Source organism: Amblyomma maculatum, chromosome 3 (genome assembly GCF_055883805.1).
Source record: "Amblyomma maculatum isolate TAMU_Amacu chromosome 3, ASM5588380v1, whole genome shotgun sequence".
Lineage (NCBI taxonomy): Eukaryota > Metazoa > Arthropoda > Arachnida > Ixodida > Ixodidae > Amblyomma > Amblyomma maculatum.
Genome location: NC_139346.1, coordinates 210,864,687 through 210,881,733, shown reverse-complemented (window position 1 = coordinate 210,881,733; position 17,047 = coordinate 210,864,687). Strand labels below are relative to the sequence as shown.

Sequence of the window (17,047 nt, the reverse complement as noted above, 5' to 3'; positions counted from 1 at the left end):
GTCTCTCATAGCCTCAGTCGCTTTGGGACGTTAAACCCCACAAACCACAAACCAAACCTAATCCCTTTCATTCCACTCGTTACGCCCCGTTTTATGAGACCTGCATGTGTGTTTGAAATTCCAGCGCGAAGTAATGTGCTTGTGACGTCAGGATCCTGCCCAGAATAAAAACAATTGGCTGGGTTTGGTTTGTTTTGTTTGTGATAAATAAATAAATCAGTTTTTTTTACACATCGTGGAAAACTGATTTATTTATAGGAAGGGAAAGGCCTGGTAACTGTCTCACATGTTTTTCTGTGGACACCGCAACCGCGCCGTAAGGGAAAGGATGAAGGTGGGAGTGAAAGTGGAAAGAGAGAAAGGGGAGCCGTAGTGGAGGGCTACGGAGTAATTTCGACCCCCTGGGGATCTTTAACATGCGCTGACATCGCACAGCACACGGACGCCTCTTCGTTTCGCCTCCATCGAAACGCAGCCGCCGAGGTCGGGTTCGAACCCGGGTACTCCGGCACAGTAGTCGGGCGTCTTACCACTGCACCACCCCGGCGGGGCACATCGTGGAAACTGATTAATTTATTTATAGGAAGGGAAAGGCGCGGTAACTGCCTCACTTGTTTTTTTGTGGACACCGTAACCGCACCGTAAGGGAAGGGAGGAAGATGGGAGTGAAAGTGGAAAGAGAGAAAGAGGAGCCGTAGTGGAGGGCTACGGAGTAATTTCGACCACCTGGGGATTTTAACGTGCGCTGACATCGCACAGCACACGACGCCTCTTCGTTTCGCCTCCATCGAAACGCATCCGGTAGTGCTGGCGGGCCGAAAATGTCCTGATTGGTCGCAGTTGGGCAGCCGAATTGAAGAGCAAATTAAGCGGCCCGGAAGGAAAACTCGAGGTGGAGTGATGTGAGAATACAATGCAGGATCAACGTTCACACGGCTTGCTTGCAACGGGGTTTTTGCTTCCGTGATGGAGCATAGTGAGAAACAGGGGAGTAAAAAACGTAATCTCGCATTCATGCACTAAATCACTATAGGTCAGAACAAACAGCTTAAAATAATGATATCATTGGTGGACTGGGTAGGTTCACCTAGCCAACATTCAGAGAAATACTAAATGGCGGGAGATTTGAGCCATCAACCTTTAATTATCGCTGAAATGCTTGCAAGTGCGGCGCGAGTAATGCGTCACACCCTTAAGGGGAGCTACAAGCACTGTAAAGTTAGGGTGCCTCGATGAGGCGAAATGCATCGAGGCACCATATGTGAAGTGGGACGTTTTGACTGGTATGAAGACAAGCCAAGGCAGCATCATGTAGCCAGTCACCGACACACGCGATGAGGACTGCACTCCTTTTGCGCCCAAATAACGTATCGCGATCATCTAAATGTGTGTTTGTGTATACCCCGCATTAAGAAGTATACAAAAAATGCTGTAGTGTCCGCCAGGCAAGGTGCGGTTGGGCCGCGGCGTGTTTTGGAATTGATGGTCAGCTCCATGGAAGGCGGCGTCTCAAGATGCTTGCCTTGTTGAACAGCGCCTTCTTCTGCTGCGTCTGGATGGTATCGTCCTGGAGCGCCCTGGTGGCTCGCTCAATGAGTGCCGCCATTAACATCGTGGTGACGCCGTTGTCCAGGAACAGGGTGACCAAGAGCGATAGCACCGCGAAGCCCACCACGAGAGAGCGCACTCGCGCCCCTTGGCTGCGGATGACCACCATCGCGGCGCGGTCGAACAGGCTCAGGGAGTGGGCCAGCTGGATGATCAACATGACGGCCACCACGTGCAGCACGTACGGCTGACGGAGAGGGGAGAGGCGCTACGGTGTATATAGCGCCAGTCTTTAGCCTATTCACTAGCACTCCGTCAAGCGGTCAGTGAATTTTATGAAAGATGTCGCCGGGCGCAGTCCGTTTTTTTCTCCGCTGACGCTTTTTACGCTTTCGCGTTAAACCTACAGGCGCAAAGAAGATGGAGTGAAGAGACATCCTGTCGTGAGGACTGAAGAGAATAGATAAAGAGGCTATGTTCGAGTGAAAGTTTTGGTACTATGCTAAGCAGATTGCTTAGATAGTTGACTGGGCGCTGTATAAAGGATAAGCGAGTCCTTTCTCTAAAGTGAACAACGAACACGGGAGCCACACAGCCTCACCATTTTTGTCCCCCGCCCCAATGATATTGGGTAGACAGTGTTCAGCTTACCGACGTGTAACCAGCGATGACGTCGTCTTCGCCTATGGTGTCCGATGCGGCCAGCACGATCGGCGGGAATATGCAGGCCACGGGAACCGGTAGCACCTGCATCACAGTCCATACCACCAGCACCACGAGGGAGTAGGCGCAGCGGGCCTCCTGCGTCGATGAGAATTTTTTCTGTGCTCTATATCACGTTCCACGCAAAAACGTTCTGAGCAGTGCCTCAGCTCTTCTTAATACCATAGAGAAGCACAGTGATAAGTTCTAAGAAGGATAGCAGAACGCGACACACCTTTCGAACCTCGTGCGGCGCCTCTATAGCACAGCTTGTTTGTCGAATACGTGTCCTGACGACACAGCTAAAAGGAGAACAGAGTAACTTAAGAGGATGTACAACAAGGCGCAGACTGAAAAGACTGAACCCCCCTCCCCTCTTCGGGGGATAAGCAGCAGAGCGTGCTAGCTCCTGCACCGTAAACGCCGCCAGAGACGTTTTTAATGCTACAAAATGAAATTCCTTTTTGGTTTAGAGAAAAGAATTGTAAGGCGCTGTATATGTCACGCTTCTCGGGGGTGTCGCATTTAGGTGGTGTCGCCTCTACCATGCCGTAACGGAAAAAAGGAAGGTGGGGTGTTAAGTATAAAAGAGATATCGTAAAGGAGGGTGTCCGGAATAATTTCAACCACCTGGGGATCTCTAATGTGCAATGACATCGCACAGGACATGGACGCCTTTAAGTTTCGTCTCTATTGAAGCGCGGCCCCCTCGCTCGGGTTCGAACCCTTGTACAGCGGTGCAATAGTCGAGCGTCAACCACCGAGCCCCCCCTCCGAGTGGTAAGTGCATTTTCGACGTCGCAGGCTTTATGAAAGGCGTTGAAAGATGGCCTTTGATGCATGCTCACCGGATGATGTCTGCTGTAAATGGGCAGAGCGTACAAAGGTGCCAAATAACCGAGAAGCACGATAGCCGCCGAAGCTGCTAGGTTTCGCAGCGTAGGGGCAGACGTCGACTCCATGTGACTCAGCGTCGATGCATCGCTACTCGCCGAAGGCCTGGGAAACGATCGTAAGCATATTCTGAGCTTACTTTGCTCAGAAGCGAAGGGCCGCAAAAGGTTTACCTGCATTCGGACCAGGAGTAAAAAAGGACGCAAGGGAGCGGTCAATGAGCTTACGTGCGGCTGGCACTCTGGTCTCGATTGAATCTGTCTCGCCTTGCAGCTAATTAGGCGAGAACTGCGTGACGAAGAGTTCAGGATGCAGGCTGCGTCGCAAAGACGGGACTAGCGGACAGCCTGACCTAGAATCTGGGCATTCACGGGCGATTAGGCTTGTGTAGATCTCATGAGAATACAATGCGATTTCTTCTTCCCCTTCGCGAGATGACAAAGGCGCGAGGCGTTTTCAGGTGACACACCGACCATTCTCTGCCGTATGAGAGGGAGACAGAGAGGAGGAGAGAGAAAAGATGCACTGAAGAGGCACTTTAGCACCGATGGTATTGAACCGACCAAGGACGTTAACCTCGTTAGAACCAACACATCATGCAGCCAAACATCATCCCCTCTACTATGTCAGGTTCCGATGTGCTTACGCGTGTGGTCCCATGCTGTACAGCGACATCGTCATCTTAATTTTTAGAATCATAGGTGCTGGAGGAGCCGTCAATTGGCTTTCTTACTGTCCTGCTTAGCATGAGTAAGTCGATACACTTGGCTTTAAATGAAGCGATATAATGTTAGGGTTTAGCGCTGCTTGTTGTAGTCACGACATCGTTATCGTCATTGCGCAGGCAAGCATTTTGTAAATAGGCTGCCAGGCACAAGGCATGAAGTCCGGGGTGACCGTGCTGGCATGCGCCACGTGGAGTTTACTGGCGACCGTGATCGGTCTTCCCGGACGCCTGCCCGGAGACTTCCTCGGGCAAACACAATACCAGCGTAATACCTCCCAACGCAGCGCCGCCCAGAAGCCGACGTACACGCTCTCCTACCGCGAACGTGAGCATACCTAGACTACATCTATTATTAATAATAATTGGTTCACAGGAAAGGAGTAATATCTGTCACATTTGTTCTGAGGAAACCTGAACCACTACGTAAAGGAGGGGAGGAAAGAGGAGTGAAAGCAGTAAGAGAGGTAGAGTTGCCGTAGTGGAAGGCTACGATGTAATTTCTACAACCTAGGAATCTGCACAGACATTGCAAACCACACGAATGCTTCTCCGTTTTGCCTCCATCGAATCGTAGCCGCCGGCATTCGGGTTTGAACCCGACTACTCCGGAACAGTGGGGACATTTTAACATTGCACCCCCGCGGCAGGGCAGGCAGTCTAATTTATGGCATTGGCTATCCTAAAAGCAATAAAGGTTTCTTTACATATTGTCAATCTAAGCTTGGTAAACTAAGGAGTGGATCTGCTATTCCACTTCAGGGCATGATGGGAGTGTGTAGTAAGGTAATCGGAAGATGTGCGAGAATTTTGGCCGTTGTAACTGTGTCGCCGTTGCGTCACGAGGTCACGAAACTCCGGCAAATCGGCAACGTCTAACGGACATAGACCCAGAGCAACGGAATAATTACAGTTTGCCTCCATCCGAGCGGAGTCTTGGTGCTACAAAGGACAGCCTGGACTACATATATTATTTTATAGTTCTGCAGGTATGTAATATAGATATCGCAAGACGAATGCAACGCAGCAGATATCAGTGTCTTTTCTCATGTCTTCTAGAGGCTTCCCGTTCATAAGAAAACTGGGACGACCGAGCCAAAATGTAACGGCACATTACAAACACAGCCGAACGTAGAAGGCGGCAGAATGCACGCCAAGAAAATCGTTAGGTGGTTGCCCAGAAGCAGTATTCATAACGTACTAGCTAACTGTTTAATAAAAGTAAAGCTGCAATAAAAATCAAACCTATCTAACTTTATCTTCGTTGGCTGCAGTGCGCAAATGGCATTAGGTAATTTAAACCAATAGAACATAGCATTTTTTTTTTATGGCAATAAATACTGTAGGGAATGTCATCCCATCACGCCTTTGCTGCGAACGTCATCAATGGTACCAAAAGTCTGCGAAAGCATTCATGCAAATGAAAGCGATCAGGCAGAAGGCGCTTATCCCGCCAAGGAGACGCATGTCCGGATAGGCACTGCAGGCAGTGCGCAACTCCAGCTTCTGGTTGAGGTCAAAGTGATTTTGAAATTATCGTCCGTGCCAATCTAACAGCCTAAAATGAGGGTGCAAAGTACCGTAGTTCGTGGCCGAGACGCAAGGCGATTCCTGTCGCAATGCTTCTGCTCTGAGCGCAGTGTACCTGGAAGAAGCGTGCGGTGGCTTGACGTCGTCCAGGGTGCAGCGTACGCACCACCTCAGCCTGCGCGACCAGAAGGCCAGCATGGCTATCTACTCGCACCGCACGGGAGTATTGCCCCGTAGCGTAAGCAAGTGTCGGATCGAGATAAACACCGAGGCGCACGCACGGCTCACCATCTCCTTCACCAAGCTTGACACCATCGAACAGCCCTTCATATGCTACATGTACCTTAAGGTATATCTGCGCGCACTGCAACAACGAGACCAGGGCCCGTATCCCGAGTTTGCGACGTTATCGAGAGTGTCGCTATCTCCCCGACCTCGAGTCATCTGATTGGTGGAAACGCCACCTCTTCCGGTTCCGTGGTGGCAACGGTCGGTTTAGCCGTTTCAACCAATCAGATGAATCGAGGTCACGTGAGATAGCGACACTTCGATAACAACGCAAACTTGGAATAGGAGCCCTTATCTTTTTGGGATACCACCGAGCGACCGGATTTTCGCGTAATGGGTTTGTAGGGTTTGCGCCCCAAAGCGACTCAGGCTATCAGAGACGCTCTAGTGGAGGACTCCGAAAATTTTGACAACCTTGGGTTTTTTAGCTTGCACTGACATCGCACAGCACACGAACGCCACTCTATTTAGCCTCGCTTTCGCATTACTCCAATGCAGATTCTGCAGTGCTCTTTAATTTTTTAATGCGTTTGAACTGTACGGCTATATAGGTGGGTTTCGCATCGGCGTGACATTGTGGGAGCTGTAAAAGAGGAACTAGATGGTATTCGGAAAAAGAATAGTACCATCGATAGAGCGTCAAGAAAAGGTGTGCAAGGGACAAAATGTTGATGTGGGTTGATTCGGTAATTAATTGGAACTAATGAAGTGGGTAATTGGGAGCCAAGATGCCCCCCAGCCAACTTCTGGCTTCGGTTCTCATCTTTCGGCCACGTCTATCAGTGGAACGCCCCTCGCCGTTCCGCTGAACGTATCAAAGTCCACCGGCGTTCTATAATTGGTCTACAGGAAAGGAAAGGCGCAGTAACTGTCACTCGTGGAATGCCACTGACACATCTCGCGAACAACAAAGCATTGATTGATTGCTTAAAACCTTATTTTCCACCGATTTAGGAAGCCCCGTACTCCCCGCTCCTGGCACGCAGGCCTGAGGAACGAGGGATGGAACCTTCGCGACTAAGGACTGGCGAATATACAATGGTTATTCGCGACCTCAGCCGCCAAGCGGACGGCTCTTTGCTGACCAGCGGGGACGTCGCTTCGCAGCAGGGTCTCCCGGACTTCTCTACATTTAATTTCTCTAGCACACTGAGACTTAGGGCACTCTCAAAGTATATAGTCGCGGGTCCCCCTCGTTTCGCAGGCTTTACATTTATCATTTTTTCCCTCATCTATCTGGGTGTGAAGCAACCAGCCTGGGTTTGGAAAGCTTCCGGCTTGTAAATAACCAGTACAACAACCGCCTCCAGGCTATGGCCTCTTTATTATATAAGCTAGGATCTAGTGGCGACATCAGACGTCTTCCTAATCTATAATTTTTGATTATTTTTTATAGGTTTGCAAACTCTCGTCCATCTCCTGGCAGTCGGGCGGCTGGCTCCGCGTTTGTCCGGAAGTATAGACTTCTCGGGCTAAGCATGGGCCGCCTCGTTGCCCGGGACGGACGTGTGTGCTGGGGCTCAAATTAGGGTGATTTTGCGATCGATTTTAGCTGAAGCTGAAAGAATGCGGTCAGCTTCTTGCGACACCTTGCCTTTTCCTATATTCCAGATAGCAGCTTTACTGTCGCTAAAGATCAAGCTAGACTTCATTCCGATGCAAGCGAGCGCTATTGCGATCTCTTCAGCCGTATCTATGTTTCTGGTCCAGGTGGTGGCGGAGACGACGGGTGCGCCGCTACCATCGAATACCAAAATGAGAGAAGGGAAAAAAGAGCAGAATAACCGATTAAAAGACCAAATAATTCACAGTAAAAGAAGTCGCCTACGTAGACGCTGCAAGCGGCCGATCGGGGGCGGCAGTCGCCGCGGACGACAGCAACACCCAGGCTTAAGCATTTCTCCAGTGCAGCTCCTACAATGATCTCGGAAAATTTTTTTAAGCGAAAGCTTTACCAGCCAATTTTTTTTCACGTAATTGAACTTGCTTTCTCGGGCTATAAGGAATAGCCGGAATAGCCGGAAATTGAACACTCCAGAGACTACCTGCTGATGGCAGTGTGTTCCTAGTTCTCTTATAATTGTCCCGCCTGTGCCTCCTAGATTTACATGACCGACAAACCAGACCTGGTGTGCGGCAAGCAGGCTGCGGGCAAGAGCATCAGCACGAGCGGTTCGCAGATGATCCTCGAGTGGGTCATCAACAACGGCGGCGAGAAGCCCGGAAAGATAGAGATGGTGCTCACCAGCTACAAGGACAGTGGTGAGTTTTTCTGCAGGCGGCCATTGCCTCGTAGGTAGATAATGCTAGAGGCGGGCGTCCTTGTAACAGAAACCCTGTGCATTAAGAGAAGCATCGCTCTCTTTGAACTGCCCGACTTTATCCGGCACGTTCAAACTTCCTCGCTTAATGAAAATATTTGTGAGACTGCGATGAATGTCGGCTATGAAAGAATACTTACTGGAACAGGAGGATTATGCAAGCATGACATGGCCCACCTGCTCCAGCTGGTGTCAAAAGAAGCATTGGAGCGCTCGTCTAGGGAGATGATTTATATATTTGATTGTGGGATGTCGCTATTTCTGACTAGCGCAAATAGAGATTCCGCGGATTAGCGGATTGTGAGTGATTCCAAGACAGTAATCAGCAGTTATGTCGTGGAACGCGCTTCCCCACAGGTAGCGCGAATTCTACGTAACGTCCATATTAGTGGGTAAATCCGCATAGTTTGGGCCCCTTCTCACGCCTTTCTTGCTGGAAGTGAAGCAGGCCACGAACTAGCTAGATGACTTACTTTCTGAAGAACAACCGAGCGTTTCACTGGCAAAGACATGATAATCAAGCATAGAGAAATCCTGCAGCACTACTGGCGTTCCAGAATCAGATGCCCACCCGCGGACAATCACTTACTAAACGAAAGGCATCCGTCTGAGGACGACTCAAAGCCAACTCACTCATTGTGCAGTTTCTATTGTGAAGGACAGCACTCAAATAGACGCAAAAATATAATGATATGGTCAATATAAATCTTATGATTTAGAACTGCGCTCAGTCTTCACCAGCGAGTAAATTCCTTAAAGAATGTGAACACTGGGAGACACTATTGCTCAGCTCCGGCACGGAGTGCCGTGCTTTCGTTTTGACCGTGTTTCTTCCGCTTCTCTTCGCACTCTTCTACAGTTTCTCAATTTTGCACCCCAGCGATCCCCCTACGCGCGATTATCTCCGCTGCGCTAGCGCTCACTGCTTGGTAATAATACACTGCTTCTCTCCCCTACAACACCGGCGTTAAACTGTTCGTTTCAGTAGCGGCACCGGACAGTATTCGACGGCGCTTCCGTCTATTCTTGCGCGAGGAATATACGAGCAGAGGGCAAAGGGAGAAAGCAAGCAGCAGCACCTCAACGCTTGTATACTTCTTTGAAATTTACGAACTTCAAGGTCGCATCAAGCCTGCTCACACCAGCCAAATCGCTTTCACCAGTACGCATTATTGCATTCTGACTTAAATACCTGAGTGCCTGGTCGAACTGGTCGAAGCTGCTAAAATTCTTTCTTTTCCCGTTTACTCAAACGCCTGGAATAACCGATACACTGCCTAATACTGAATATGTAGTAGCTTGGTTTGAGTTTTTTATTTTTTTAGATGCTTTTACAAAAGACACCAGTGCTATTAAGTGAAACCAACATTAGACAGTATTTCTCTTGCTATTTTTGAAGTAAAGAAACCCCTTGCAGCTGAAAGAATGACATTGTTTTATTAAAAAAGAATAGTTTTATGAACTGAAAAAAAAAAAAAAAACTCCAGGTATATTTGGTACAATTTTTGTTTATTTTCGCGGTAGAGAAAGTGTTAAGGAAATCTTCATCATCGCACAAACTGACTAGCTATGCCCTGCGGGTGTCATTGTCGATTTCACATGGTCATGCCCGCATTCGCAACGGCGCTGTCGAGGGATGATCGAGGTCGGAGAGGCGCGAAGAGTGAACGCTAGTGTTTGTCGCCTGATGGCGCAAACGGGCCACGTCGTGTGTCCACAAACTTCCGACTGACAAACACGACGCCATGCGTTACAGCGAGTCTTCGTGATATGCTGATGCGCGAAACATCAACTCAAAAGAATTCAACAGTCCTTATTGCCCCCCTGTGACAGGGCACCATGCAGTGAAGAATTTTACTTCCCGTGTGTGCATGTTCAGTTTCGCGAATGCCTGCGCGAAGTGAGACTAACCACAACAAAGGAAGAGGACTTTTCTAAATGGCTCACCGACAAAGCTAAGAGCGGGAGCCTGCTCCGGTTCCTCACGGAAAACCATTTACATGAGTTTCTATAATATGCCTTATGGCAAGCTTGCGTTAAAAAAAAAAAAAAGAATGCCTGTATTTCCGGCGGTTCTAGGTAGCTTGACAGTGTCTGAAGTGCGGATGGTAACACTCTATGCTCTGAGCGCGCCTCTGTTCAGCAGTTCTTTGTTCCCATCGCATGTGCGACTGCTGTTTCAGACCTCTCTGGCAACTGTGAATCTGGCATGTACGCCTGTAGCAACCGCCACTGCATCTGGTCGGGATTCGTCTGCGACGGCGTCAACAACTGCGGCGACGGCAGCGACGAGCGCCTCTGCAGTGAGTCGAGTTTCATCCACGCCGCAACGCGCATTACACTTTTACTGGTAATGCGCGTGGAGAGTACTTGTGACGATACAGTTGCGAAACCCGTGAAAGACCGACGAAGACAACTTCGGTGCCATCTCGGCCTTGCAGGCTACAATTCGGTGGAGGTGAAATGCCAAAACGCAATTATCCCTCTTAAGCAACAACAACCAAGGAGATCTATTTTCACCGGAAGAAAAAAACAAAAACAAAACACTTATTTACAGTCCTAGATTTTTTCCCCCGTGCTGTGATCAGCATCAAAATCAGTATCAGATCAATATTTAATTTATAATGTGCTGTAAGCATTTTCTTTGGCTTGGGACTCCAAATATTGTATAAAATACTTGAGAGTTTTGTTAATACTCCAAAAAATATACGTTCGCGATTTCGTATCAAAATTATGATGGAACGTTCTTTTTGCCGCGTCCAGGCTGGTGTCTTATCATTTCGCTTCCCATCTAGCATCAATCTGCCGGCAAGTTGGAGGCTAGTTTGCGACAGGGATTTGCGTCAGCGATGTATATTTGTACCTTCAAAGATATGCCGTTAATTGTACGTATAGGCGAGACAAATGCCGCGCTTTCCTTTTGTATCTTGTATTTGTATTTGCATTTATTTTTGGTAGAAAAAGCGGGTACACATAATGGAGAGGGGTCACAAGACGAACATTCTACAAAGTAAGACTAGGCAAAAAAAAAATGCATTTGAAATACGTCTGACGAGGCCTAGCCGCTCGGCTACAAGCAGTGCACTCTCAATGCTTACAGAACGGGTAAAGAAATGAATACGACATATGTGTACCTTTCACCACGTCTAGGAAACAAAGTAATGAAGTAATGTGATTGTGTGATTGTGGCATTATGTAAACTCTAATCACAGGTACCACAATGTACAAAATAATTTCTTTCTAAACCCTAAAATCTAGCTTTAACAAAAAATATAAAACAAGTCGCGGAATAATAAAAAAAAGGTGTTAAAACGCTTAATCCGAAGCTTCAGCGTCCCCCTAACATTTTTTACATCTTTTTCTGGTCGCACATAATCACGAGGATGGAGTGGTAATCTACCTGTGACATTATGTGAAAGACAACCAAGCCCTTATGAACGTGCCTGCGCGGGTTCAGGGGTCTCGATGGGTTTAATTCCAAACGCCAAAATTTTCCCAGTTCGGCCAAGGCACATATGGTCTCGTGACGTGACGCAAACCGTCGTTGCTGCATAAGCCTGCGGGAGTGAACCATTTGGTGCTAAGGCACTCATACAAAATATGTTCAGTTATAATGTATGCATTGATTGGGCAGTGGTAATACAACACCTAAGTGGTGTATTTACAAAACTTATGCTTAGAAATCTCACCTTTCGTCGAGCTTTCCCTCAGCAGTCCTCCAGACCCCTTACAATGAATGGTGCCTTGAAAGAGTTATTGGTGCTTGTTGCCCTAACCACTTGCAAAGTGCTACCTCCTGGACTGTTTATCCTTTAGCTAGTTGGTGTACATGGTTCCTGCAAACAAGAACACAGGCATGCATATATACACACCGGAGAGTATATATAGATGGCGATGAAAGTGGCGATACTAGTAGGCCACCGAATCTTTGCGAATGATCGTAGGGGTCTTTGCCTTTAGGAAAACGCAGAAAAGGTACCATCAAGGAGTTACGAATTTATGCAGTGTATTCCTACGTAGTGGTTTCAACGTCTTGTCTTCAGTACAGCGATTTCTTGCGGCATTAGTGGCGAAAGTGGAGCGACCGAATGTTCTCTTTGCGCGTCACGCAGTCGGAGGGCGCCAAGACCACACCCTCATTCTGGCCATCGTGGTGCTGGTGGTGCTGTTCGCCGTTGGTACTGGTATCGTCTTCCAGATCATATACAACCGCTACGGCGGAAAAGTGAGTGCACAGCACCCCGAGCGTGGAGCTTGCTGAGGCGTTACTTGCTTACCAACCCCCATGGGCTACCTTGCAGAAGCCTGTTTCTAATGCGAGAGATCATTGCCAAGAACAATGCTTCTGTCGCACACGCTTAGCTCTCAGCTGTTTGCAGTCGTGGACAATGCTTGAGCTAGTAGCTCGTTGTAGATATTTGCAACGTTGGCTGCATGAGCGACCATTATTCTCCCAATACAGTGGAGCTTGTTCAGCGAAGCCTCCACCTTATAGAAGCGTCAACCATCACTCATCTACCAATACTATACATCCGTCAGCTGGAGCTTGCCTCCCCGTCCACCTACATCCTTTCGTCACCTCCCCGTCGTTGCGTGTACAACAAAAGTTTCGGATGCACTTGATAGCTACGTTCTGCGTCTAGACTTGCAGATTCTAGATTCCGAACATGCACTTCTGCTACTCCCTAATTCGTGCATCTGCTGTCTCCCACATAGCCATCAACACGCATTTTTAGGATACCACGTTGTAATAATATAACCGTGACACATTGGTGACTGAGATTTGGTTGCCCGATAATGTACGCGATTCTAAAATATGCCCACCTCATTGCAAAGTGCTTAGCAATGATTGCGAAAGCCAAAGTTGTGGTGTAGCTAATTAGTGCGAATGCACGCCTTAAGACGTTCAAACCCAATAACGTGCCTTGTGTGAAGCTTCTGCCAGATTCCGAAAAAAAAAACAAAAAAACCCTGTCGTAAAGATGCAGATTAGAGTTCAGGAATTTCTCGTGGGGAAGCGAATGCGGAACCACGTTGCTATTACCGCAGCCGATCACTGCACTTGTTTAACCACTACTCTATCGCACTGTGCATTGCATGTCTTCGTGAACTTCCAAATTCGAAAACTGAGTTTACCCTCTTTCAAAACTGACGTGGCCCAACCCAAAAATAAACTTTGTCCATTCCCGAAGGATTAGTGGCTCAGCCCCAAAATTAAGTCGGAAAGCCCTTAAATTAAATGCAGATGGGCACTGAATATTTGTTCGCTTTTGCCAGGTATTAGTTTGATTGGAGTAGTCAAACCGTTTTCCAATATCTGAAAAAGCCGATGAGTTATACATTCTTTGGAAAAAGTGACCGACACTGAAACAGTGTGATGAAAATTATTTCTGAAATAGAAGAACTGATTGTAAAGGCAGTGTATCGGGCGCCAGGAACTGGTTAAAAAGAAATCTGTACGCTTAACTATTTAATTTATATACTAGGCCCACAGCACAGAAACTGTCGTTGCCGGGAATTTCAACATTCCTGAAAATCAATCTGCGCGAAATGGAGCTGCGGTTTGATGAAGCAGCGATTGCTATACTTTTCCCAGACAGCACAAGCCATTGGCCCAATATTGACGCAATATTCTGCGTTGGTAATGTACTTATGTAGGGCAGAATATTACCAACACTGTCCCAATATTGAGTTGATGGTCAGTGCTGTCAGGGTATAGATTGTTTTTCTTCTGGCATATATGAGGGAATTTCGGCCCCACTTCTGAAGCTAAATGCGCCCTAGGCTGCAGATGCTTATAAAGTACCGAATTTATTTTTAGAGTGATGCGCAGAATGGAACGGCTAGCTATTTCGCCAGAAATTCGCGGAAATCTTTGACGACAGGCACACCTCCTGATGACTGGGAAATTTCTGTTTTGTATCTTGTGTCTAACCATATTCACCAGTACTTAACTCCTTACAAATATTCAGGCCAACAATGTTTTCAGGCGTGCTTATCAATGGTGACCGAAGTACAGGAAGGTGTGCATGATGCCCGTAGCGTAATCGAATACAAGAGAGCCAATCCGATGTTCCTAGACTACAAAAAGCTATTAATACGGGAAGTCACAGGTAACTTCTAATTAAGATAGATGTATTTTGGGACTGCATGTATAGTTCAATCATTAGAGGACATTCTGAGCAATCGTAGACCGTATGTTATCTTTGGAGATGATCGATCGGATTTTTACGATATCCGGTCTAGAGTGCCGCAGGAATTTGTACACGGGATCCTCTTATTTTTGTTATATACCATGGACTTGGTCTAGGACTCACCAATAAAAGTGAGAATACCCACAGACGACTTCATCGTCTACAGTGAGATCAGGTCGAGTAACGACAAAGTTCAGCGAAATAAATACCTATTGCAGAGAGAGAATTGGTGTACTCAGTAGCAGATATCCTCAAGCCCACGCATGCTAATCTACATGACAATTTCCCCAAGCGTGAGCCGCCGAATTATGTAAAGCAGAAAACAAAAATATATATTTCCGATTTATTTTGTATAACTGCAACGCATTCTGAAAATAAGCTAGTAATTTGCTATTGTTGAATACATTTTGGTGCACGAATTTTTTTTTTTCTCTCCAGCGAGGAGTTGCTTGGGGCATAGACGACTCATTTCAGTACGTTCATAACTTGATTCTTTCGAGGGCGCCTCTCACAGCGTTCATATTCCGTTGGTCCTCAACCTGCTGCCGCTTTCAAGTGGCACGTTCTGCGGCTACATGATCCGTTCCTCAACTTATAATCGTTGGGTTACACGTGTCGTTACCGCAACCGCTGAGATGACAATTATCCGCGGGCATAACCCAATGATGAAACACCACCAGGCTTCTGCGCTTTGAAAATTAACGCAGTCGGCGGCTTTGCAAGTTTAGAGTTTTCAATCGTCACAGGAGCAGGCCAGATTGACAAAGTAAGGTTTAGAATAAATAGGTATGCAGGCGTATAGGAGAAACGACTGCCAACGATTCCCTTAATTGACTTCGGCATATTAGATAACTGTGCGGCTTCTATATCTTCTGAAGTTTGGTCACTGCTCTTTTGTTAAACAGATAGGTATCGGCTTTAATTGCCACTTAGTGTCTTTTGAAGATATTGTCTCCCTATGGTGCATCCACTACTGCCAGAGGAAGATTTGTGGCATCACGTCACGTTTTGCTCGTTCCCCCCCCCCCCCCTTTTTTTTTTCAAATAGGTATATTTCTGCATTGCCAACAGAAGTAGTATCATTGCCAAAAGCTGTGGATTTCAGATGTGATTTCGTGGCATTCGCTCCATGAAGTCTGCGTACTGCAAGGCCGTTGAATATCACAAGACAGGGACACATGCAGTGCTTACGAGTCAGTAGTTGACGTGTTGTATTTAAAACTTGAGATGCCGTAATTTTCCAGCTCTTTCACAATTGTCGCAACCAGTAAAGGCTTTTATATGAGATGGCATATTCGTACGAGACGAACCATTATTGCACAAATGACTGGAACGTTCTCAGCCAGCACGCTAACATTATTTTGCGTTATTGCTGCCAAACTTTTGTTTCTCTTGGGTATCATCTCTTAATGTTAGAGGCTCGCATAATAACTATTCGATATGCATTATGGGAATTTTAAGGCCAACACCTTTAAAGCTCATTAGTGTGCGCAGAAATGACCGTCCGCAGAGGGCGTCACACCATCCCTGTCAAGAAATGACCATATTTAAGAGTAAAATAATGACTGTATGAGCTAAAGGGTGGGAAAATGTCTCTATGTGCAAATTTTGGTTTATATATAGTAATTAGTTAATTAGTTAGAGCCAGTAAACAGCCACGGATGTCTAAATTGTATAAAAAACGTGCAAAAATGTTCCAAAGCTTTAATGTCAGACCTCGTCATTACCTTACAACATCCGAAAACAGTCAGTCAAGAGTAGAAGAGGAAAAAAAGTACTAAACGAGACAAGAGAAATAGTAAAAATAAACAAACAACCAAAAAGGAAAAAAAGTATAAAGAGCAAAAAAAAAAAAAAAAGAGAGAAAACCAAATGAGTGCAAAAGCGGCAAATGAGTGTAGAGTCGCAGGAAAGGCTTTCTCCTCACCGCACTTGCTATCGACCTAAGTGTATCAAACAAATGTTTAATTGAGCCACGTGCTTCGTTTGCCTCCCTCTTTGCAGGACATCCAGACACAGTACGTCGTCGGCCCTAACGTAGACCAAGCTGGTGTGGTTCATGTGCCGAAGCCTCATTGACGTCACGAAGCCAACATGACATAAATTTCAGTTCTGCGAACGTCGGTGGCAGACACTATCTGTCACAAAGGGAATGCGATCGTAGTTAGCGTTTTCGTTTTCATGTTTCAATAGAAGTCAGTGCAATATGAAAGTAACATACCTTTGCCCGCAGCTTTAATGCCGAGGAATAGAGCCGATGCACCACCAGCAACGGCAGTGCAAGTGCGTGACGGAAGTCAGAAGCCAACAGGGACAACTATACGGACAGACTCAATATAGGCTTCCTACTGCCGGGTGCTATACGCAAGGCGTTGCAAACTCACCCAGTGGTGATTGCGGGATACATGATGAGCTAAAATTATTTTTCATATCCGTTATCGTGCTGTGTTTTCTTTGCACAGGATGTGCAATGGAAAACGCTATCGCCGTGCAGTGTACGGTATATGCGCCACAAGCATAACAATTAGCGCCGTTAGTAGCGATGCGTATTTAGCAGCGCAATCCTTCACCCTCCATAGAGCACTGTTTCGAACAGTATATAAGACGATGAGCAATATAGAAAGGAGATGCCGTCATGTAAATTTAGTGCGTGCTAATTAATATGTTGAGGATGTTTAGGTAGAAATAAGGCGAATAAGGCTGTCGCAATAGCATTTCTAACAACTATCATGGATCATGCACATCATATGACCTATCTTCAGAACTCGCATATGTTTGGCAAAAAAAATGAATGATGAGATCAGTTGTCTCAATATTGGTGATTTCTCAGGTAATCTTTCTAATAT

The 17,047-nt window shown here is 46.8% G+C and overlaps 1 protein-coding gene across 1 annotated transcript; it reads left to right on the top strand.

Moving 5' to 3' along the window:
- Positions 1-4,024: 4,024 nt before the first annotated feature.
- On the top strand, positions 4,025-16,280 carry LOC146197618 (uncharacterized). The gene is made up of 6 exons (XM_084597212.1): positions 4,025-4,196; positions 5,509-5,747; positions 7,789-7,948; positions 10,191-10,310; positions 12,120-12,232; positions 16,206-16,280. Exons 1-6 carry the CDS (start codon positions 4,025-4,027, stop codon positions 16,278-16,280), a joined length of 879 nt encoding a protein of 292 aa, XP_084453338.1.
- Positions 16,281-17,047: the final 767 nt, after the last annotated feature.